At 44.1% G+C, this 24,707-nt stretch overlaps 1 protein-coding gene across 4 annotated transcripts in view; it reads right to left on the reverse strand.

Moving 5' to 3' along the window:
• Nucleotides 1-4,694: 4,694 nt before the first annotated feature.
• SLC11A1 (solute carrier family 11 member 1) overlaps nucleotides 4,695-24,707 on the reverse strand; it is a 29,130-nt gene continuing 9,117 nt past the window's right edge. For all 4 annotated transcript variants that reach the window (XM_081882595.1, XM_081882594.1, XM_081882593.1 and 1 more), the window contains 13 exons: nucleotides 24,526-24,648; nucleotides 23,979-24,098; nucleotides 23,320-23,426; nucleotides 22,053-22,123; nucleotides 21,777-21,844; nucleotides 20,299-20,454; nucleotides 18,464-18,622; nucleotides 17,057-17,155; nucleotides 16,397-16,516; nucleotides 13,767-13,916; nucleotides 6,794-6,867; nucleotides 5,880-6,033; nucleotides 4,695-5,131 (listed from right to left, as the gene is read on the reverse strand). In XM_081882595.1, coding sequence (XP_081738721.1) covers nucleotides 5,051-5,131; nucleotides 5,880-6,033; nucleotides 6,794-6,867; nucleotides 13,767-13,916; nucleotides 16,397-16,516; nucleotides 17,057-17,155; nucleotides 18,464-18,622; nucleotides 20,299-20,454; nucleotides 21,777-21,844; nucleotides 22,053-22,123; nucleotides 23,320-23,426; nucleotides 23,979-24,098; nucleotides 24,526-24,648 — 1,482 coding nt within the window. In that variant the 3' untranslated portion in view covers nucleotides 4,695-5,050. The remainder of the gene's footprint in view (nucleotides 5,132-5,879; nucleotides 6,034-6,793; nucleotides 6,868-13,766; nucleotides 13,917-16,396; nucleotides 16,517-17,056; nucleotides 17,156-18,463; nucleotides 18,623-20,298; nucleotides 20,455-21,776; nucleotides 21,845-22,052; nucleotides 22,124-23,319; nucleotides 23,427-23,978; nucleotides 24,099-24,525; nucleotides 24,649-24,707) is intronic.

A 24,707-nucleotide genomic window follows, 5' to 3' on the forward strand; every position in this document is an offset into this window, starting at 1 on the left:
ACCAGAAAACCGCACAAGCTAGTTTACAATTGCCTGACTATGTGCTTTTGCACACTTCTTGTATGAGATTTAAACAAAAATAACAACATGTGCATGCAGCTACCTGCATGTATCCCTTGCTAGTTCTTGATTGGCATAATGGAATAAACAAATTAGGAGGCAGAGACAAACACCAAAGGGAACTCCTACTGGTATGAATGGGAAATATCAAGTTGCTCTTCATATACGAATTCAAATATGCACAGCTGTGGACTACTTAGGTCTAATTGGAATATGGAGGGGGAGTGGATTAATGCTCAAATGTGGACAAGCGTTAAGTGTAATTAACTTAGTCTGGATACAACACACCCTCTTTTATGTTTTGGTTATTGAAGGGCATTGATTTAACACAGTATAATAAAACACAGTTTTAAGAATTCTGTCACAGTTAACTGTAGCTGCTGAACAGTGTTCCACTGTACTCCGGCCACAGTCTGCTACCCAGTACTATTCATGAAGACACCTTTTGATTGAACACAATTGCTAGCTATCTTTCCCTCTTTGGAGCTCCAGCAGACAGCAAAACTGTGGTTTACAGGACCTCAGGACACAGCCTGCAAGTGATACTTTGTGCGATTAGATTCCATTTTGTTTCTATCACTTCCATTGTTTGTGAGGTCAGCTGGGTTGTCCTGCACAACTTCCTGATTCTTTCCAACGCTAACAATGCCTCTCTGCTTCTCGCAATCAGCTGATTTCATCCACCACCTTATTTCACTACTAATGAAAACGTTGAATAGCTTGCTCATGACCTCTTAGCAAATTCTAGACTTTTTTGCTTGCCTTATTCAGCTTTTGCTGCTTCTTAGTTCTTACAATATCTATATTGACACCTGTCTCTGTTCTGTTTAAGTTGTCGTAATTGTACTGTGTTGGGTCTGAATACTTTTGAAACAGTCCAAACACATGAAACAATCTGCACATTTTCCCTACGCCTGGAAAAATCATTTTATACATTCAATAGAACCAAGTGGTAAAGCTTTCCCTGAACTTTAGCATCACTTTAGGCTATAAGTGTGCCAATCATATATTTAAATGATTTTCCATATGAAACCACTCCCACCCCAAATATTAATATTAATAATGGCTAAACTTATCCTTTAAAGAAGATATTTCCTGGCAGGTAGTTGTGTCACTTTCCCAGCTTCAGCTCAATTTCCCTGATGACCATCTGCAATGTGGGGCTGGTGATACTTGACTTTACACGGCTGCTGTGCACAAGCAGCAGGGATGACTGCAGCCTGGAGAGGATTGTCAGGAAAAGACCATCCATTCAAACGTGTTGGGGACTTTCACAAGGAGTGGACTGAGGCTGGAGTTACTGTATCCCTTAACTGTGTTTATTTATACGACTACATTTACCACTGGGAGCGAGGAGTAGCAACTGTAATTTGGTGCCCGTTCAGCTAAGGAGGGTAGACAGCAGGTTTAGTACTCAGAGTGGAAAGTTTAGCCCTTAGAGAGACTCTGAGACACAAACTAATTGGGACGGGATCATCTCTGGAGGCGGCTAATTCACTTAGACCTGAGCTGGAGTAGCTATGGTGAGGGCCAAGAGGGATTCACAAGTTGCTTGCCTGGAGGACACTTAAGAATGAGCATTGTTCTTGCCAGAAAAGGCTAGGAAAGTGTCCAGATAGGGGGTGTGTATGTGGTCTTAGGGCCAATAGACAGGAAGGGAATCCTGTGAAAGCAATTAACAGGCACATTCCCCCCCCCCTACTGTAAATAGGAGTAGGCTGAGCACCTCTGGGAGGAGAGCTTCACTTTCCCTCCAAAGATGCTAGTTGGCGATTCCCTTGAAATGCAACGTATAGGTATCGGTGGGTAAAGCAATCCAAATTTGGGAGCGAACGACGTGATGGACAGCCTGCCACTTCAGAGGTGGCTCACATTGGCATGGGCATGAGGTATGTGTGTGGGGGGGGGGTTGGTTCTCATTCCCAACTTGTTTCCAGTGTGGGGGATAATTTACACTGCCAACTTTCAGGTACAGTTGATGGGCCCAATCCTGGGGCCTACCTGGGGAGCTCTGGAGACAGTGGATCCTAATCCAACTCCGTCCCACCCAGCCCATTTCAGACCCTACAGCTGGTGAAAAGAAGCATAGGCAGTAAATTCATTCCTGCAAAGCTGTTTATGGGAGTGTTACAGGTAGAGCCTGTTTCCTCCAGCTGAGGGGCCACTTCTGCCCTACCCTAACCTCCTCCAGGCAGTGGCTATGGGGATTAGGACTGCTCTGTAAAGTGCTGGTCACATTATTGTTGATTGACAATGCAAGCCTTGTAAACAGAATGCTGAATTTGGGCATGACAAGCCTTATCAGGTTCAACTCTCTACTCAGTTAATTAAGTTTTGATTTCCTTAAGGTAGGCTGCCTGTACAGTGGTACCTTGGTTCTCAAACGCCTTGGTACTGAAACAACTTGGAACCCAAACAAAACTGGAAGTGTTCTGGTTTGTGAACTTTTTTCAGAAGCCGAACCTGCTCCGCTTTGAGTGTTACGCTTCTGATTTAAGTGCCACTCCTCCGTTTTGAGTGCCACACTTCTTTTTTGAGTGTTACACTGAGGTCTGTCTGTTTTTGTTATTTATTTTGTGTTGGGGTTTTTTTTTGCGGCTTTTTTGTTTTGTTTTTGTGACTGTGTGGAACCCAGTTCAGCTACTGATTGATTGATTGTGTGACTGCAGTACATTGTTTACTGCTTTTATTTTATGGATCAGTGGTCTCATTAGATAGTAAAATTCATGTTAAATTGCTGTTTTAGGGGTTGTTTTTAAAAGTCTGGAACAGATTAATCCATTTTGCATTATTTTCTAAGGGAAAGCACACCTTGGTTTTGGAACGCTTTGGTTTTGGACCGGACTTCCGGAACGGATTAAATTTGAGAACCAAGGTACCACTGTACTTACTTAACCTGTTGTAAAGATGAAGGGAAGTAACTACAAGGCACTTAGTATACTGGAACTTTCCGTAGAATTTATAACCAATCTTTAATTTGACTTTAATTAAAGGGTGCTCCCTCTGAATGTTTCATTTATGCAATTGTTTTCAGCAGACCCATTAGCACAGAATACACAATCCAATCTCTTTTGGTATGAGCAAAGCATTTTATTGTCTTTTCCTCCAAACAACCAACTATTTATTTATCTTCTTCAGTTTAAGAAGAAACTCACCCCCCCCCGCCCTAAGTAGCTATAAAATCCTTCTTGCACTGAAATGGTCATATTTATTTCCATTACTTCACCCATCAGTTAAAGAGTGAGGCAGTTAACAGAACTGAAGACAAGATGTAATCAGTTCAGCAGCCCAGAGATAAAACCAGAAGTGCAGGGAAACATGAATATGCTTAGGCTCGTTAAATCAGCCTTCCCCAACCTGGTTCCCTCTAGATGTTTTGGACCACAACTCCCATCAGCCGCCAGCCACCACAGCCTTTGGGGAAGACTGCTATAGACTAACTTTCTGGTGAACGGCAGTTGTCTTCAGCAGGTATCAAAGGGACAGCTATCCGCCTAGACCCCTCCCCCAAATTTAATTGGCTCTTATGCCTCTGTCAGTCAAAATCAGCAGATGAAAGTTATTTGCAGTAGGAGATAAAATCTACCACCTACTAATATCGGCACATAAAGCTGCTGTTAGAGGCACAAGAGCAGAGTCAAGTATAAAAGCTGGCAATCCTAGATGGTGACAACTTTAGGTGCTGGCATTCTGCTCTCTCACAAATGTGCAAAGGGACCTTTAACAGCCGTACAGATAATTTCAGCAAGTGTAGTTTTTTGTATCCTAGGACAATGACAACTTGTACTTTGCCAGATTTTCCTCTTCTGTGCAATTATTAAAGGCACACGAGCTCCACCAGCCTTTCAACCTAGTAATTCTGCTTTTCAGGTCATGAAACGTTCAGCTTTTGCCCCAAATGACAACTTTTTGTGTCTAATTCCCCATTTCCTCTCTTCTGTAACACCACGGGCAACCTACCTGTGTCCTGCTGCCATTGCATGATGCAAAAATAACGCAGAGTCTTGTGGCGCCTTTAACAAACACCATTTGTTAGAGGTGCCACAAAGACTGCTTTTGCTTGCTATGGCAGACTTAATGCGGCAGCCCATGAAGGGCAAGAGGCCTCAAAAAACCCTGCAAGGAGGGTTGCAGCTGTATCAGCTGCTCCTTCAAAGAACGTCGAATAGGCCACTGTGCAGGAGCAGCCGGCAAGCAGGGGCAGGGCCCAACTTCCTGGCAGTGTCCTTGCTGGGACACTTTCAGAGGAGGAACACTACTGAATGGACGTTGCCGGAAACTGCAGGGGGGGGGGGAGAATGCTGTTGCACTCAGGTGTGGGCTTTCCCTGGGTATCTGGCTGGCCATGGAGAGAGCAGGATACTGGACCATATGGGCCACTGGCCGGATCCCGCTGGGCTCTTCTCATGTTCTTATGGCAATGCAGGAGTGGGGCAGTGAGGTTGGGGCAGGGTGTGCATACCAACCGGGCCCGATGCCACCACCACCTTGCAGCTGGTGCTTACTGTCTCAGTAAGCAGCAGTGATGCCCCTGTTGGAGGTCAGCGCCACAGCACTTCCCTGCTCCCATCACTATATGTAGCTTGAAGTAGGGGGTAGCGTAGGGAGCCAACAGAAGAGTTTATTCGTTGGACTGTCTTCCCAAGAGAGTTTATTCCAGCTAAAATACAAACAACCATCTTGTGCTGAATCTGGACAATGGCCTGTGAAGTCCAGGCCCACCTACATGGGGGCACTGACCACAGCTCTTTCACAGAGTCTGAATATTCCTTGCAGGATACCAGAGATGAACCCTGGAAACTTATGCACGCAAAGCAGGTGCTCCACCATGGATTGCCAGCTACCAGTGCTTAAGTCCATCTCTTGCTGGTGGACACCAGTGTCCTGGAGCCTCTGCCTTTCAGCAGATCCAGAGGGGCAGCTGCTTCCAGTCCAGGAAGGAGGAGGAAGATTTAGCAGCCTCTGGCGTGTGTGAGAGAGGGATGGCCTATCACTGCAGCCCATAACTGAATCGAGTGTGGGCCCCACGGGCCAGGAAACGAGCTCCATGCGAGATGAGACACGTCCAAATCTAGAATGGAGAAAGAGCAAGACGAGGATCTAGCATCAAACTTTGGGTCTTCACAACCATACCAAAGAGCTTTCAGGTTTTCCCCCTACCTGCAATAACAGCCCAACCATTCTCCCTGATCTGCCTCAAACAGACCCCCCCCCATGTTTTTTCATGACTCTGTTAAGTCATCCAGCAGTGGTTCCTCACTGTCCTTCGGGAGACACTCACTTCAAGGGCTGCCCCTTCACTATCCAGGGGCTAATGGTCTGTGCACCGGATGCTATGGCAGCGCTATGCTTTATACTTACCTTCCCAACCCTCATGTGGCTCCACCGTTGATGGTTATTATCAGGGAGAAGGGAAACAGCATTTTCTATGCTATTCAGTGGATCGTCAGGGCTTGCAAAGCACCATGCACAGGCAAAAATGGGTCACACAGTGTCACTATGATGTCAATTGACAGGCAGCCCCACCCACCCATGCGTAGGATTGGGGAGATAAGGATCTAGCCCAGACCTAGTTCTGCAGGTGTTCCTCATAACAAGCTTGCAATATAATCCTAGGGCTAGGATATGGGAAATGATGAATATCCTCTTTGGGGATTTTTCTTCAATTGTTTTCAGTTTCTTCCCCTTTAAAGCTAAGAATGAGGAGCAACCTTATCAGATCAATGATCTACTAGTCCTTGTATCATCAGCCGTAATTGGGGAGGGGCCTCCAGCCCAGCCCTACAGATGGTGCCCCGTTTTATCTATGATCTTCATACCAGGTAGCAGACGAAGGCCACGTATGCAGCTAGCGCCAATGATATGACGATGTAGTATGCCAGGTGATTCAGGCCCATTATAGCTGTCACCACAAAGTACAGGTTGATTGCACAGATCAGTCCAGTGATGAGGATCATAATGATCTTGCTAATGCTAAGAAGACCAGAGAGGGAGAGGGAGTTAAAAAAGAAGAAGAATATTCAAGATCATGACTATAAAGATGGAACAATCCTGGTGGTCAATCCACAGATTTTTACATCCACATCTGCCCCAATCGTTGTCTGGGGGGCAGATGGTCCTGTTTAACGAACTAAACGAATATGAGTAGCGTTGCAGTCCTCCCTCTGCTTGTGTAGGTTTTTATAGTATGTAAGTATGTATGTATGTACAAACCACATTTCTCATATGAAAAGTTACGGGAGTTCATTGGAAAGTTACAGAGTAGGCACTGAGTGAAGCAGCAGCAGTATGACTGTGCCAAAACATTTGCAGGCACAAATAAGATTGAAAGCCGGATTGTGTGACCACCCCGATAGCATCATGAGCACAAATCATCATTTATGCACAATGAAAAGGACACCTGGGAGGGTCCTGATGCCACTTCCCGGTACGTTTGCTCCTCACTTTCCTTACTGCAAAAACTATCTTTTGGGGGAAGCAGGTTTGTTGTGCAAGACCTTCCGGGCAATTATAACTGTCTGACCTGCATTTGCCAGTATGACATTGAATCCCAACTAACATTAGTCTGGAAGTGCCCTGGGTGGCAGATGCAGCAAAATCAAGGCATGGATATTGTAGAGTGCATTGCGTGTACCAAGAACGTTCCAAATCAAACATTGGCAATGGGAGCATATACATCCTTCCTTAGGGAAATAACTCCTCACAAAACAAGCTTCTCTGTGGAGCAACTTACATCCCATTGACGAAGTCCTGCATGAGAGGCTGCATGCTGGTGAAGGTGAGAACAGGTATGACAGCAAAAGGTAGCTGGAAACGGAAGGAGAAACGGGTGAGTGTGGAGGCATATTTTCAAATTGAATACTGTTGTCTATTCTCCTTTCTTTGCCATTTATCTTTTCACCACTTATTTTCACTCGAGGACCACAAAAATGTTTGCTGCCTGTTTGGTCATTCCTACTCCTTTCCAACTCATGCTGGTTCTATATTCATTTTATTCCATTAATATCCCAGCTTCTTCTCCAAGGTGGTGTACGTGGTTCTCCCCCTCCTCATTTAATCCCCACAACAACCTTGTGAGGCTGAGAGGCGGTGACAGCCCCCCAAATCACCCAATGAGTTTCATGGCTGAGTGGGGATTCGAACTCTGGCCTCCCAGGTCCTGGGCCCACATTCTTTTTTTTTTTTTTTATAAATATTTTATTAGGTTTTTAATAAACAAATTTCCACTTTCAAATACATACTTCCATAGATCCAATGGACTCCCCCCATCTCCCGAGCACTGCATTCCCTGTGTAACCAAAACCTCAGCAATTTGTTAACTTATTTTATACATAACAATATATCTTCCATTTTATCGTGTTATCTGATGTAAACATTTCAGTACAATTACATTAATTTTTAATTTCCACACAATAAAAATATTTCATTATTTCACTTCTGTCTTATAGTGTCTTATTTATCAATTCAGAAATTTGCCGATACTGAAGCTATACCTTCCTAGAAAGGAGCATTTTTTAACATTCATACAACTTATAATGCTTTTTCAAATAGCCCTTAAAATTTTCCCAAACTTCCTCCGTTTCTTCTTCTCCCGAGTCTCGAATTCTGCCAGTCATTTCAGCCAACTCCATATAGTCCATCAGCTGCGTCTGCCATTCTTCCAATGTGGGTAGATTTTGTGTCTTCCAGTGCTTTGCCAACAAAATCCTCGCTGCTGTAGTAGCGTACATAAAGAAAGTTCTATCTTTCTTGACCATCCTCTGGTCTACCATGCCCAGAAGGAAGGCCTCCGGTTTCTTAGGTAAGGTGAATCTCAGCACCTTTTTTAGTTCATTATGTATCATTTCCCAGAAGGCCTTCACTTTCGGGCAGGTCCACCAGAGGTGTAAAAATGTCCCATCCTCTTCCTTACATTTCCAACATTTATTATCGGACAGGTGATATATCTTTGCAAGCTTGACTGGGGTCATGTACCACCGGTATATCATTTTCATAATGTTTTCCTTCAAGGCAGTACATGCCGTGAATTTCATTCCGGTGTTCCATAACCTTTCCCAGTCTTCAAACATAATGTTATGCCCCAAGTCCTGTGCCCACTTTATCATAGAGGATTTGACAATCTCATCCTGTGTGTTCCATTTAAGCAGCAAGTTATACATTCTCGAAATTAGCTTAGATTTTGGCTCAAGCAACTCTGTTTCTAGTTTCGATTTTTCCTCCTGAAAACCCACTTTTTTGTCTGCTTTAAAAACTTCCTGGATTTGAGCATAATGCAACCAATCTCGCACCTTGTTTTTTAACTTTTCCATACTCTGTAACCTCCATTTATCTCCAATTTTTTCAATTATTTCCCAATATTTAGGCCAGTGGGCCTCCATATTGAGTCTTTTACGTGCTTTGGCCTCCATCGGTGAGAGCCACCTCGGAGTTTTACTCTCCAATAAGTCTTTATATTTTGACCAGACCATGAAAATTGCCCTTCTGACAATATGGTTTTTGAACAATTTATGAACTTTAACCTTGTCATACCACAAATATGCATGCCACCCAAAAGCATTATCAAATCCCTCCAGGTCAAGGACATCGGTGTTCTCCAATAAAATCCAATCCTTCAACCAGCAGAGGGCTGCAGCTTCATAATATAACCTCAAGTCCGGCAGGGCAAACCCCCCTCTTTCTTTCGCATCTGTTAGTATTTTAAACTTTATTCGGGGCTTTTTGCCCTGCCAGACAAATTTAGATAAATCCCTCTGCCATTTTCCAAAACATTCCACCTTATCCACGATCTGGAGGGCCTGAAACAAAAATAGCATTTTCGGCAATACATTCATCTTTATAGCAGCTATTCTGCCCAGCAAGGAAAGTTTTAATCTTGACCATATTTCCAGATCTCTTTTGATCTCTGACCAACATTTCTCATAGTTGTCCTTAAATAAATTCAAATTTTTGGAGGTCAAATGGACCCCTAGGTACTTTACTTTTTTGACCACATTTAGTTCTGTTTCTTTTCTGAACTCCTCTATTTCAGTAGTTGTCAAGTTTTTTGCTAAAACTTTAGTTTTTTGTTTATTCAGCTTGAATCCCGCCACCCGACCAAAGTCAGAAATTAATTCTAACGCTCTTTTAGTACTAGAGGCTGGCTCCTGTAATGTTAATACCAAGTCATCTGCAAAAGCTTTCAGTTTATATTGTTTCTCTCCGACCACAATTCCCTGTGTCAACCGGTCATTTCTAATCATGTTCAATAGCACCTCCAGGACTGAAATAAACAACAGAGGAGATAGAGGGCACCCCTGTCGTGTCCCTTTTTCAATTTTGAACTCCTCTGTCACCACGTTGTTTACTATCAATTTAGCTTTTTGTTCTGAATAAATTGCTTCTATTCCATTTTCAAACCCCCGCCCTACTCCCATCCTTTCCAAATTTTTCTTCATAAACAGCCAAGAAATGTTGTCAAAGGCCTTCTCCGCATCAATAAAAATCAACACCGCTCTTGTGTTTGAATTAATCTGTAAAAACTCCAAAATGTCAATGATGTTTCTTGTGTTGTCAAATAAGTGCCTACCAGGGAGAAAGGCTGCTTGGTCCTTATGAATCACTTCATTTAAGACTTTCTTAAACCTACTTGCCAAAATGTCTGCAAAAATTTTGTAATCCACATTTAGGAGTGAGATAGGACGGTAGTTTTTAAGTTGAGTTTTTTCAGATTCTAGTTTTGGGATCAACGTGATGAAAGCTTCTTTCCACGTTTCCGGTGCCTTCCTCCCCTCCATAATCTGGTTGCAAACTTCCAGCAATGGTTGTATCAATGAATCCTTCAGTACCTTATAATATTTGGAAGTAAGCCCATCAGGTCCCGGAGATTTGCCCAGTTGAAGGTTCTGAATGGCGCATTCAATTTCTTGAGTTGTAATATTACAGTTCAGGATTGCTCTCATTTCCTGGGGTATTTTTTGTAATCCATTAGTTATAACAAATTGGTCCACCTCTGAGCTTTTTTGTGGCCTTTGAGAATAAAGTTCTTTGAAATATCTCTGGAAGGACTTTCTAATTTCGTCGGGTTTCTGAACCATTCTCCCTTCAATCTCTAGATTTGTAACTGTGTTAAGTTTTTGTCTCTTTTTCAACTGCCAAGCCAACAATTTTCCACATTTGTTAGCAGATTCAAAGGATCTTTGTTTCATTTGTTTAATTTTCCATTCCACCTCTTGATTTATCAGTTTCGAATATTGTGCCTGGAAAAACTTCACTTCTCTCAATACTTCCTTTGATTTAGGCCTGGATCTCAGTTTTCTCTCTCCTTCTCTTATTTTCTCCAAGATCTTCTCCTTCTTTTCATTCCAGAGTCTTTTTTTAATCGTGTTCTGTTGTATTAGAAACCCTCTTATAACTGCTTTGCTTGCGTCCCAGATTATTCTTTTTTCCACATTTGTCTTTAAGTTTATTTCAAAATAGTCCTTTAAAACTTTTTGGGCCTTCTTAACAATCTCCTGATCTCTTAACAAAGCGTCATTCATTCTCCATCTGAACGATCCGGTTGTATTTAGTCTCAATTCCATTCTCAAGGCGTTGTGGTCGGAGCAGGTTTTTGGGCAGATTTCCACTTTTCTAGTCTTAGGTGCCAGCCCTCTAGTTATCCATATTTGGTCGATTCGCGTCCATGTCATATGGGCCTCAGAAAAAAAAGTTCCTTCTTTCCCTAGAGGGTTCTTGATCCTCCATATGTCAATCAAATCCAAATTGTCAGTCATTTCAAAAAAGGTTTTTGGTAGTCTGCCATCTTTCGTTATATTAGCACTTTGTGACTTATCCATATTCACTGAGGCGACACCGTTCATATCTCCCAACATAATAATGTTGTTATAGTCCAAATAGTCCAGCATAATCTCGTGCAGCTTCTTAAAAAATTCCGATTTTCCATCATTTGGGGCGTAGATTCCTAGAATTAAAAACTTTTCTCCTTGTGTCTGGATTTCAATTGCCAAAATTCTGCCCTGTTCATCTTTAAATACAAATTTTGGAGACAAGTTCTCCTTTGCATAAATCACCACTCCTCTTTTCTTAACTTTATCCGATGAAATAAATTCTTGGCCTAGCCTTTTATTGATTAACACTTTTCTGTGGAGTCTTGTCACATGCGTTTCTTGCAGGCAAATAATGTCCAATTGTTCTTTTTTCAAAATATGAAATACTTTTCTGCGTTTTTCTGGAGAATTCCCGCCATTTATATTCCAACTAAGAAGCTGTAGAGACATCCCGGCCTACTTCTTGGGTATCACAGTTGGGTATCTAATTTGTCGTCCTTTTCCGGAAGCTGTGGTGCCGGGCCGCCTCCAGATGGTATGGATCCTGGTGGTAATCCCGGTGGTGGAGGCCAGGAATCTGCAGCTCTCTTTTGGAGGTCCTCCTCGTTGTCGTGTAGGAACTTCTGGTGATCTTCTGGTGTTTTAATTCTTACCTTCTTTCCTCTATAGGTGAATGACAGACCTTGAGGAAATTCCCACCTATAAGGGATTGCGTTGTATCTTAACAATTTGGCCAAGTCTGTGTATGTGGCTCTAAGGTCCAACAAATATTTAGGAATGTCTCTATAAATTTCTGCCCTTTTGCCTTCAACTTCCAGGGATTTTTTAAAATGTTGGCCTAATATCTTGTCTCTTTCCTCTCTTGTTCTCAAACAAACCAAACAGTCTCTGGACTTATCTTTCTTAACCGATCTTCCCAGTCTGAAGGCCGTCACAATCCTGAAATCTTTATCTTCTTCAACCCCCCAAAATTTAGAAAACAACTCCGTCAAGAATTTCTCTAGGTTGCCCTGTTCCAACTCTGGGACAGCCCTCAGCCTAAGATTACATTCCTTACTTTTCAGTTCCACCATTGACAGGTAGGCTTGCTGTTCTCCTACCTGTCTTTTCAAAGGTCTTACTTCCCCTTTGATCTCTTCCACCTTCTTGCACGCTTGCTCAGCTTTTTGATTGGCTTCCGCAGCTAGTTTGTAGTTCTCCGCCGTAGCTCCTTGCAGTTTCTCAATAGCCTGAGTGTGCTGCGAAACCTGATCTGTTAACTTGCTGATAGTAGATGTAGCTCTATCAATTTTAGATGACTGATCGTCCACCTTCTTATTCAGAAGTGCCAGTTGTTCCAAAATTTGTTTCAAGACTGGATCAGTTCCTCCAGCTGCCATTTCTTCTGTAGCAGGCGTTTCAACTTCTTCCTCCTGCGCCGTCAGCACAGTTGGCACCGAGGATCTACGATGATGAATCAAGGTTGTTTGGACAAGCTGCCCAGCTCTCTTATCTTTTTTCTTTTCTTTAGCTTCCTCAGCTAAAGCTTCCTTAGCTTTAGCTGCTCTTGTTTTCGCTGGGCCACTCATTCCCCAGCTGCTGTTCAAGGTCAAATAGTCTTTCAATCCATGAGAAAGGCAAGCCCAGAGTATAAACAATTAAACCACAAAAAATCCCAATAAGATACAGTTCCCAGACCTCAATGCCTCCGCAAATCCACTAGGGGGGGTTTTCATAGGAAAGAAAGTTTCTTTTCCACCATCAAAGCTCCTATTTCAACTGAAGTCCCCAAGTTCAAAAAGGAGGCTTTCAGAAAGTTCTGTTTCAAATTAGTGCCACAAGGTAACGGAGAGGTTTCAATGACAGTATTAAAGCGATAGTGTATCCATCAATGCAACAGTTTATGTTAAGAAAAAAGTTTCAGCAGCCTGACAGTACTCCTTTACAACACTGGCAGTCCAATAACTCGGTTATCCCCTTCAATTCCACATCTCTTCACAGTAGGAGGAGGATTCTCTAACACAATGAACCAAAAAATTTACTTCTTCACTCTTTTCAATTTCTAGAAACACACAGTCTATTAATGCCCCTTCTTACTTCTTTCAAAGTCTCTTTTTAGCACTTCAGCCCGCATCGGGTTCTTTTGCTTTGCTCTGATTAGCAGGACCGGAAGGCGGACTTCCTGTTACTCGCCTCCCGTTTTCAGCCGAAATAGACAAATTTAAATTAATCCTTAATCAGTTCTTTGATACCCCTTACTCACGGGTAGATTGCAGCCAATTTCGATGTTTTTCAAGAAGAAAGGTCGGCGCTCATCAGCAACAGCAGCGCGGCTTCACTTCCGCGAAAAGAGCGATGAACTCACAGCGCCGCTCCCCCGTTCACGATCCGGAGCCTCTTACGAGGTCCCTTCCTCGCTTCTGGGGGGGCTTCTGGCACCCGCCGAGTCCCACGGCCACAGGCTCGCTCTGCCTGCGGTTTATCTGAATGGGTCTCCGCTTCGCCGTAGCGGACGACCCTTTTTCGCGGAGCCCCTCTTCACTGAGTAAAGAGGACCGCCATTGCCGTTTTGCGCCGCCTCCGGAAGTCCCCTGGGCCCACATTCTAACCACCATACCATGCTGTAAAGACTAGCCCAGCCCTTGGAACCTGAAGGTATCTTGCCTTTCCCTGTGACACTTCTACATGCACAGGAGCTACTCAACAGGCCAGTATGAAAGAATAGATTTCCAGAATGACAGAGATGGAGGGGGTTTCACAGGGCAGATTCCTGAGGCCCCTGCCTCACTGCCTAATGGCAGTTTCAGCCATAGTAAGGAAGAGAGGTATGGGCAATTGACATGGGGCTCCACAGCTGGTCATGTCTCCTGCAACCCACTGCTTACAGAGCACTGCAGTGTGTGTGTGTTTCGGACATCTCACCAGGATGCTCTGCAGCACATTGAGAACATCATTCAGGCTCGTCAAATCTTCTATCCTCCTGAAAGCAGCAACGAAGACCGTGGGAAGGATAGCGAAGGCGCGAGTGAAGACCACCCGGGCAAAGCGAGACCAGCGAAGCTTCAAGAAGCCCTGAGAAGGGAGGAAAAAAAGCAGCTCCTGGGTTTACAGAAGTCAACACACCATCACCCATTGAAGCACATGCTATTCATCAAAGATCCTCTCCCCTCTGCTTGACACATTGGTCTTGAAAAAGGCTGCCACCTGGTGGCCAATTTAAGTCACCAGAAAAAGATGAAGAGCTGAGGAAATAACAAGGGGGAAACGGATCCAGTCTCTACATGCCTCTCTACTGGGGAAGATGACCTCCCTTTGAACAAACGTACCCCCTGAACAGTAACGGTAAAACTTGACGTTACTAGTATACTGAATCATCTGCACTCTGAAAGCATGGGCTAATATTTTTTAAGGTGGTGGCCCCCACTGCTATCTTTCTGAACTTCTAAGTTGAGGGGAAAAATGCATTCCCTCACTTCTGTCTGGTGCCCATAGTGCAACCACACATTTGTGCTGGACCAGAGCAGTTACGTAGAAGAAATTAACTATCACGTGATAGATGAAGATGATGGTGGATGCGATGGGCAAGCCTCCATGTAAAAAAAGCAGCATGCCTCTAAATACCACTTCCTGGGGAACAAAGAGACCGTTGGCTTCGTGCCTTGATTTTGGTGAGCTTCCTGGAGGCATCTGGTTGGCTATTGCGGATGCAGAAGTCTGGACTGGTTGGACCTTAGGGGTGCTTCCAGTCCAGGCATTTAGTGTGGAATTGCCATGCTTTGTCCACTCATCCACACAACACTGTGATCCAATCATTGTCATGCATTTTCTCTGTACTTTTCCCATCTTTTCTCAAATCACAGAAAGACACTTAGAGAGAGAGAGAGAGAGAGAGAGAGAGAGAGAGAGAGAGAGAGAGAGAGAGAGAGTAGTACAGTGTCTACAAGTGCCTTTAGCATGACTCTTGCATATTTTTATTTTTTTTAAAGGACAGGATTTTAAAATAGGCCATAATCTATTAGGAAAGTGAACTTGCCACAGTTCAGCAGACACTGTGCATACCATTCTACAACCCTGCCTTTATATATATATATAAATATTTTAATTATGAATGAAATGTTTTTCCATGATATAATGAAATTTATGTATAGCACCATAACACCCTTCTGCTACAATGTTCTCTTTTTAAAATGATTTTTAAAAACAACACTTTTGCTCGCTGCCATTAACCATCATGCTGCAATGCTGCTGATTTTTTTTTAAAGGAACATTCTGTTTAAATAAATTGTTTTATGGTTGTGTATCACTATAACTTTTTCACTTAAAAATTATGGCATCTTGGCAAAAATTAGAAGACTAGTATTAAATATTAAGGAGAATCATCCAATGGCATTCACTGGATCATTGTGAATGTGTGCTGAGCTTCAGATTCAAGTTCTGACCCACTGAGAGGAGGTATGTACACAAAGAAAAAAGTAAAATACTCCTGCACTTCTGCTTGTGGTTTAGAATGTGAAATTGTAATTGGCTAGCTCTAGGACCCACCTGCCTCAAAACAGCCTCAGCCATCGGATCCAGGAGGCCTCTTCCTATGGGTAGACTTGCAGGTGGAACAGCTTCCCGCTAGATGTCAGCACTACAACTGTAGAGTGCATGACCCACAACCTATTTACCACATGAGTGTGGGTTGTTTCACAATAAAAATGCAGCTATGCCTTCAGCCTGCTGTGGCTTGACTTAGAGACTACAGTTTTGCAATAAGGTCCTGCCCTGCCTTGCAAAAGAGGCACATTTTCTTAACCATCATACAGAAAGCCTTTTGGAAACATAGCGTTTCTGGCCTTTCATGAATAGTGGGACAGCAAAAAACAGATTAGTTATGGCTCAAAGCTTTGCTGCTCAAGCAGAGGGTCCTGATCCTGCACTATAACGGCTCCCTTGACAAGGCACACAGATGCAGACAAACCGTACTGACAGGATGTGGTCAGTTCTGGTGAGGAAAAGTTACTCTGTACGTTCACAGAGAAGTCTTGTCTTTATCATTGCTTGTTACTTTCTTGGACTAAGCAGTGGTACTGCAGCTGAATACTCAGGCTCTAAGCCCAGCAAGTGAGATCCTCACTCCAGCCCCCACATGTCAAATTTGACAGTTGAGCATGGTTGCCCACCTGTCAATCAACTGGTGCCACTATGACATCAGGTGATGACCATCAGGACTTCAGGTGCTTTTCAGTGCCAATCAGCTGAGACTTTAAGCCACCCCACCCCGCCCAAACCAGGGAAGCAGCACTCACACTGCTTCCTGGAGCCCTGCTTCCAAGTGAGCCAAATGTTGGCTGTAGGATTGCATCACATCACCATCCTAATAACAACACAAATAATACTAACAATAACTATTGCTTTTCTTTTTCAGCACACGCCACAATAATATCGACAACTGTTTTTTTCCATTTGAGCAGCACGTAGCAGAACCACACCTTTGAACTTGCCTGCGAGGTTCTATCAGAATCAGGATTAACCAGCCCCACAGAAGACAGCCCCACATAGTTTCTTACCTCCATCACAAACTGCCCGGCGTATGTCCCCGTCATGGTTGAACTTTGGCCTGCGGCAAGGATCCCAATGGCCCAAATGTAGAGAGCAATGGAGCCAAAGTAGCATCCCAGGATGAGTCCCTGGGCAGGAAAAGACACAGATAAATGGGGACGCGGGTAGTTAAGCCAGGGTGACCAGGTGTCCTACATTACAGAGTACAGTTCTTTATTTGGAAGACAGTTCATTTTGTTTTGGGAAGGTGTTCTCTGTCTGAAGGGCTGCCCAGTCCAAGTCCAGTTTAAAGTCCAGTAAAAAACCCTAAGATGGGAGAGCAGCAAAGGGGGCCTAGAAGTAGCCAATCCACACTGAGCAGCCGGACAGCAGGCTGGGCACAGGTTACCTGGCCAGTCTTCCCCACTGCAGTGATATGCATGATATTTCCATCTAAACTGTAGTAATTATTTTTGCATTGGGACCTCCATATATTAAATAGCATGTGCAAATCTGATGCACATTGGTTTGCCTTCTTGTTTTGGGATGGCGGTAAGTGACTACCCTAAGTGAAGCACTGATACTCTTAAAAGCTAGACACCATTGTTTTCCTGTATTTATGTGCAAGCTAATCTTCTTTCAACTTCTTTCAAGCTGGGGAAATGGGCATCATTCCGCCAAAAACTTACCCCCTGGAAGATGTCCACGGAGACAGTTTCATTGTTGTCAGGAAAGTTTGGGAAGAGGCTGCCATTGGCAAAAATGCTGGCATTGGCACAGGTTTCATGCTGGAATACATGGGCAGAATAAAATGAAGATAATTTTTTAAAGGACATCCATTGGGGCCTCAGAAAGGTCACATCCTTTGCACTAGAAGGTCAGGGCAAAATATTCCCACGCGCTGATGGCCCATAGAGACAAGTCTACAAGGAAGAATGCCTCAGACTCAGAGCACAGCCACCAGGAATGGCTGCATATACACCATAAATTTAAAGCACATCTCTCCCCTGAAAGACCAATAATGGGAAGTGTAGTTTGTTAAGTGTACTGTGAATTTTAACTCTGCGGGGTAAATGACAGTTCCCAGGATTCTTTGGGAGGAAGGAGGAATGTGCTTTAAATATATGGTGTGTATGCAGCCAAATATGCCTTAAACAGCTAAACACTTGGGTCCTGTCCCTCTTTATTCAAAGCTATTCCCCTCTTTCTTGAATGAATGCACTGCCCCAGAGCAGATGACAACTCAGAGACACAAACCGGGAGGTCTCTTAACTCTGGAAGAATAATCCCAGCTGGTTCATAGCAGGAGTTTCCAAATCAAAAGTCCACAAGAGGGAAACACTAGGACAATGCTGCATGTAATACAAAGTGTATATCCCTTAAAATAAAGGCACGCGTCATTTTTAGTGACAGTATTCATTTTGCACTGTGTTACTCACAGGCAATTACGAATGAGACTAGCTGGGCCACAAGGCCACTGCCTCAATTAGGAGAAGAGTGGCAGTCCAAATGGGGCATTCCTACCCATTTACAGACCTCGTCTGTTTCCTCCAAATGGAGAAAGCAAGCCCCTTTGGTTGCCCTAAGAAGTTTCCAAAGGGAAACTGATTAGTGCAGTTGTTTCCTAGCGTTGACAAGGAGCCCCACGTGCAAAGGAACAATCAAAAACTCCACTTAAGTTCCCAATTGTTCCTCTGCAGCTTTGTCTGTACCTGCCCCACACCTGACACTAGGCAGCTGTGGTTTTTGTGGAATAGCCTCTCAGGCCAAATTGGGACCTGTGCCTAGCCTTGTTCAGTCTGCAGCTCAGAGGTTCCCCACTGCTGCCCTAATTTGTCGCCATAGTAGTATCACAGCTAAGAAAGTCAGCTCCACCCTTGGAAGTTTGATGGAATGAGCAAAGAGGAAGAAGTTGGCCAATCCCTGACTGGCTAAAGGGAAACATCACTCTTCCTTTCCAACTACACATCGTCCACTCATTGGTAATGTAGTGAAAGAAGAACTCTGAAGTGATAGAGGAGGAACTATGGGACCTTAAGTCCCAACCACTCTCAAGTGAGTAGGGCGTGGGGGCAACACAACGCTATGTCACTCACCACATCATGGTTCTGTTTACGAAAGAAGGCCTCTCCAAACACAGACATAACGAAAAGGTTTATGAGGAAGGAAACGAAGAGAGCAATGGTCGACTCAACCAGAAAGTACATGTTGGCCTCCTTCACTGCCTTTTTGTCAGCGCGGTCAATGTCTCGGGTCTGTGGAGAAAGCAGACAGTGTCTCAGAGCTCTATCACATGAGTACTCCTTACCTCCCCCATTCCCAAAGGTACTGGAGCCAGGAAACATTGTGGTTGGGGCTGTTCTTGTGGCTGCATGGATGGTCATATAACCTCAGGCTGTGAGCTCACCTTAATAAGAGAAATAAGGAGAACCCTCCCTTCAGATGACATTTGTTTTCCCCTTTCCATTATTATGGGCTGGCTCAAAATTCCCTCATTGGGCAACATTCAAGACCTCCCTTCAGCAGAGGCAAGGTACTTTCGAAACAACTGTTTGCTTGTTCCGCTTAAAAATATTGTCCGGTATTTATTCCAACACAGAAGAAATGGAATAAACCATCCCTAAATTATTATTTTTAAAAAACCAAAAACCGAAACCTAATTAAGGTACTACATGTTACAAGGCAAACACAGGATTCCAATCTCATGCTTAGAAACATAGCCAGCTGCCTTCGCCAGACCATTGATCCCTCTAGCTTAGTACTGTCCACATGGACTGGCATCAGCTCTACAGGATTTCTGGCAGGAGCTCTCCCCAGCCTTATCTGGGAAGATGCTCTTCCACAATGGCCCTTCCATAGTTAATAGGAGGGGCATTTGCAGGGGAGGATCAGCAGGTCGGTGCAGAATTCTTTCCCTTCCCTCCCTTTCTTTCTAATGCGAGATGTAGGTACAGTTCAGACTCTTCTCTCCTGTGCTTCCATGGCTGGGATAGATTAGTAGCTTTGGCCAGTGGGGCAGGGCTTGCTTGCTCCAAGATGCAAATGTCCTTGCTGTTTTATTTGTTTGTGCTGCACTGCTTCAGCCAGGACCCACTTCTAAACCTCTGCCACCATGTCAGAAATAGTGTTTGCAATCACTTATAATGATGTCTTTTATGAAACAAATGGACTTCCTCATGCTCTGTGTCTATGTGCTGTTTACTGAATCAGATCTTCTCAATCTGTGCTTTTGCTCTGTGCTGTGGAGTTACACTTTCTGTCAGCTACCCCACTCTCTTACTTAGTTCCACATACGTTACCAACTGATTCTTTCTTGCAAATGTTCCTTTACAGATAGTAATATTTAGCCTTTCCCCCCAGGAAAAGCACCAAATTCCAAGTAAAATAAGATGAGGGGACAGCCTTAACAGCAGCGGCAACTGCAACAGCAACATTGTTATTTATACCCCACCCATCTGGCTGGGTCACCCCAGCTACTCTGTGTACCTTTCAACACATATAAAAACATAATCAAACATCAAACACCAAAAACTTCCCAATACAGAGCTGCTTTCAGACGCCTTCTAAAACTTATATAGTTCTTTATCTCTTTGGCATCTGCTTGGAGGGCATTCCACAGAGAGGGTCCACTGGCAAGAAGGCCCTCTGCCTGGTTCCTTGTAACTTCACTTCTTGCAGTGAGGGTACCACCAGAAGGCCCTTCAAGGGAAGAATGGGTGACCAAGGGAAGGACTGGCCACTTTCCCTTCTCATTTGTCAATTCTTCCCTGCAAGGTCTCCCTTCCTCTGTATTTGTAATCATTGTTGTGAGTTTGGGAGTACATGTTTGTTGAGACTGAGCACATGCCTCCCCCATGAATGAATGGGAAGACAGGTCTGAAGACAGCCAAGAAACCTTCTTATCCAAGACTAGGAGTTTCCTACGACTGACCTTCACGAGGGAGGAGTGCAAGTAGATGTTATGGGGCATGATGATGGCTCCAACCAGTCCCACAGCCTGTAGAAGTTCGTTGTGTCCACAGCCCTTGCAAATGGGGAGAAACATCCCCTTCATCACCTTTCCCTGGTCAGGATGCACTACCACATACTGCAGAAGGGAAAAGGAAGGAAGGGTCAGGCCGCGCGCTCTGAAGGCAGTCTGCAAAGCTAAAACAGCAAGGTTGATGAGGCGTGGGGCAAATCTCTCACTTTGGGGGTTTCTCTGTTTCCCAGCCTTGTTTATTTCACCACATTTCTGCACCAATTTGCAATTATTCTTTTTCATCATGAAGATTTATCAGTGTTTTAGTGTACACTTTTCCTAATTTTTATTTGTAATTTTGCACAATATACTTAATTTTGCAAGCAATTTCACCCAGTATATTTTTGTAGCTCACTTTCACTAATATATGCACATTTTCACCCATTGTTATAAGTAATTGTTTTGTTGCAGAATGGCACCGCAAAATTCAGAGAGGTGCGAATTTCCAGGGATCAGTGTACTGTATTTCAGATTGTGTATTATTTCGGGAAGTGTGAAAATCCCACCCTCTCATCCCTAATTGCAATGGGGTTAGGTTTCCTTTTACACTCCAGCCTGTAATTCTTGCATGTTTAAAATGGGAGTCACTCAAGGAACAGGAGGGGGCAGAGCCATGCACAGGTTCCTGGGAAAATCCCCTTTGAATGCGGAGCAAAGTCCAGGCAAACATGCTCAGTTTTAACTTAGCTCCACTGTTTGTGTGCTACTTTGATATCAGAGTACACACAAAAATCTTTTCCAACACTTATAGTTTGAGCGTACTATTAACTTAGGTATTCATCGCTACTCATTGTTGGTGTGTACATTACCCTGGATTGATTTTTTTAAAAATTATTAAACAAATCCAGGGCTTTTTTCCAGCTGGAACTCTAAGGTGGACGCCATTGTGTTCATTTGCATTCTGGTAACTCTTTTTCTAGAAAAATAGCACTAGACAAATCCATAGAGCATAACTATGTAAATGTTTGTGTAGCCATGAAAGGTAATTGGAACCTCCACATTCAGAGACAACACTAGAGTACCTCAGAATACCAAATACTGTGGACAAATAATATTGGCTGCAGTGTAAGGGTGTGTTGCTGCCTTCATATTGTTCTTATGAGCTTCTTGGAGGAATCCAGTTTTTAAAAACCACCAATTAGATCAGTCTTGAGATGTTTTGGGCTACAACTCCCATCAGCCCCAGCCAAAATAGCCTTGGTAGCTGGGACTGATGGGAACTGCAGTTCAAAATATCTTGAGGGCAACAGTTTGGGGAGAGTTAGATGGATCCCTGAGGTGACCTGGCAGTGCTCTTCTCAGATCTAAAGGGTCAGGGCCTGGCCAGAATGGAGGAGAGTGGATGAAAGCATTGTTTGCAGTGGAGCCTGGGGGATGTGTGGGCTTACCTCATAGCCAAATGTCAGTGCCATGATTGTGATGAGGAGACCAAAAAAGGCTTCCAGCTTTCTGAGACCTGGGAAGGAACAGAAGAGGCCAAAGCAAGCTTATTAGGGGAGGTGTTGGGACTCAAACCTGCTTCAGAAATCATTAACTTTTAGCTTGAGTGCTCTTTGTCATGTAACAAGCACATTTCCTCAAGAAATCCCCTCGTAACCTTTGAAACACTTCACTAGCTGACTGAGTCACACATTCAACTATTTCCCCCTGTACAGGATACATACCATATTTATCTAAGAAGAGGAAGAAGAAAGTGTCCACAATGGTGATCAGGACTCCACCCCACAAAGGGATACTGCAAAGGAAAACCAGAAGTTACCAACCTGATAGAGGGAGAGGGGACACTAAGCCCTCTTTCCCATAAACACGGTTAGCTTTTTAGGACACAATGACTACTCAACATCTTGCTGCCACACGCAATATCTCTGTCTGAAGGGAAGAGGAGACCTGTGCTTTGGGGGGGGGCAGACTCTGGGTTACCAATTCATTTCTTATCTGATGGGCGTTCTCTGATTGTTAGTAGTTCTACAATGGGCAGAAATCTAATAGATGCATGTCTGTTAAAAGGTTCTGTTTTGTAAGAAAAGAGATGGCAACCTTACCAAGGTATCCCAAGAGCAGAGAAAAGCGTCTAGGCTTCCTGTAGTAAATTCTTACATTTAAGATATCATTGGAGGCTGTGGAACCAGATTGTTGATCCACCTAGCTCTGTATTGTCTACACAAGCCCTCGACTTGCTGCTCTCCCTGGTGTTTTGAACTACATCTCCCATCATTCCTGAGCTTTAGTCGCGTCATCTGGGGTTGATGGGATTTGTAGTCCAAAACATCTGTAGGGTAACATGTTGGGAAAGGCTGTCTGCACTGACTGCCACTGGCTCTCTGAAAGAAGCCTTGGTGATGCCAGTGGTCAAACCTGGGACTTTTCACATGCAGAGCATGAGCTGTTTCACTGAGTTATTTTCTTTCCCCCAAGGATTATCCCTTATTCAAGGTCAGTATAGCTTTACAGCAGGGTTTCCCAAACATGGGTCTCCAGCTGTTTTTGGACTACAACTCCCATCACCCCTAGCTAGAAGGACCAGTGGTCAGAGGTGATGGGAAATGTAGTCCAAAAACAGCTGGAGACCCAAGGTTGGGAAACCTTGCTTTATAGGATCCCTTGTTTCTATAATTTTCCTTTAGCGACTCAGAGAGACATCTAATAATCAGTTAAAGGAAGCAGGCATCTGCAGTATTGGTACCTTATCCCAACCAGTTTATGAGGAAGGTTGTTCACTATTAACTGGGGAAAGATTATACCCGATGTAAAAAGAATAAGAGAAAAGTCAAAACTGCTGTTATTGTGTGTATTTCAGTATCTGTCAGCATCTTCTTGTCTGAGGAATCTAATTGCTTAACCCAGCGCAATATGGTTGTGGTGCAAAACTGGTCAGCAACAATTTGGAGACCTGCCCACTCACACGTGGCCGCAGAAGAATGGGGAACGTACCGTCCAGCTGACAGAAGGTTGAAGGCAATGGCTGTGCCTATCACTTCCTGCATGTCAGAGCCAATGATGGCAATTTCTATCATGATCCAGAGCAGCACACGAGGAACCTGCACCAAACAGAATGGGAGTCTGTCAGATACAGCATGGACAGGAGCTGGTACCCCAAAACTGCTCTATGGCGAGGTTTAAGCAGAAGCTCCCTATGCCTCTAACAATGATCACAACTCCAGAAGCTTCACATGTGGCATGTACACCGCTCGATATCGTACCACTTGTTCAACCCTTTTCAGTGGAGAAATGGGCATCTTTAAAGTCAGACAGTCCTCAGTCAGAGTATGCCTTCAGATAGAGGTAAAGCTGATTACACATTCAGATTGAGAAATGACTGGGCTGTTTGGTTCAATTCACAAAGCCCTCCTTTCCTAGCTGACTAATTCATACTAGATATTTCATTCATTCATTCATTCATTCATTCATTCATTCATTCATTCTTGACTTTGAGGTAATCAGAGACATGGAGGAGATTTAGTTATGCCTCTAAACACAGTGGCATGGCAGACCAGAGTCCCTTCCACCAACTCACAGGAAAGGGGGATGTTGCAGCCAGTGTTTAGTACCTAATCATGCAGTTCACAGCCTGATTCTCCATTCATACTCACCTTGGGATAGTAGAAATGGCATATCTCTCCCAAATCTTTGCCTGTAACGACCCCGAGCCGGATGGCCAGTCTTTGGCAGAGCAAGCCCAGGATTGTGGACCAGAGCAGAACCCAGAGCAGCTGTGCAGGGAGCAAGGGCACATGGCGTCACTAGGCATTTGGGGGCTTCTGCAGCAATGCAGCAAGAGCATAAGCCCAACCTCAAAGCTTTTGATTAGCCTCAGGCCTATAATTCAGTGGTGCATAATACTCAGATGCTAGTTGGCCATGCAGCATGGGGTGGATGGAATAGTGCCAACTCTACTAACCCCTGCTGAACCAAGAAGAGGACCATTGCAGATTGCAGCAGTGCAGGTCCTATCCCACCCCCACTCTTGGCTGAGCGATGATGTTCCTAAAATGGGGTGGGAAAAGGCTGCAAACACTGAGTACTTAGAATTGCCCCAGTAGAACCCCAAGAAAACAAGAAGAGGGGTGTGTGAAGCCCAAGGGCCTTATATTGTCCAGGCACACCCTACAACAAATGCCTGCTGTCTCCTGTGCTCACCTGAAATCCAGCCACAGCTCCACACTGCAGGTCTGATTCAATGTTTCCTGGGTCCAGGAAGGCAATGCTCATGAGGAAGCCAGGCCCGGTGAATGCCCAGAGCTTCCTAAAACTGAAACCATACTGGGGAGGAAAAGGTGTAGGAGAGTCAATGAAAAGGGACAGGAGAGAAGAGAGAGAGA

The sequence above is a fragment of the Podarcis melisellensis genome (genome assembly GCF_964234715.1).
Source record: "Podarcis melisellensis genome assembly, chromosome: 1".
Lineage (NCBI taxonomy): Eukaryota > Metazoa > Chordata > Lepidosauria > Squamata > Lacertidae > Podarcis > Podarcis melisellensis.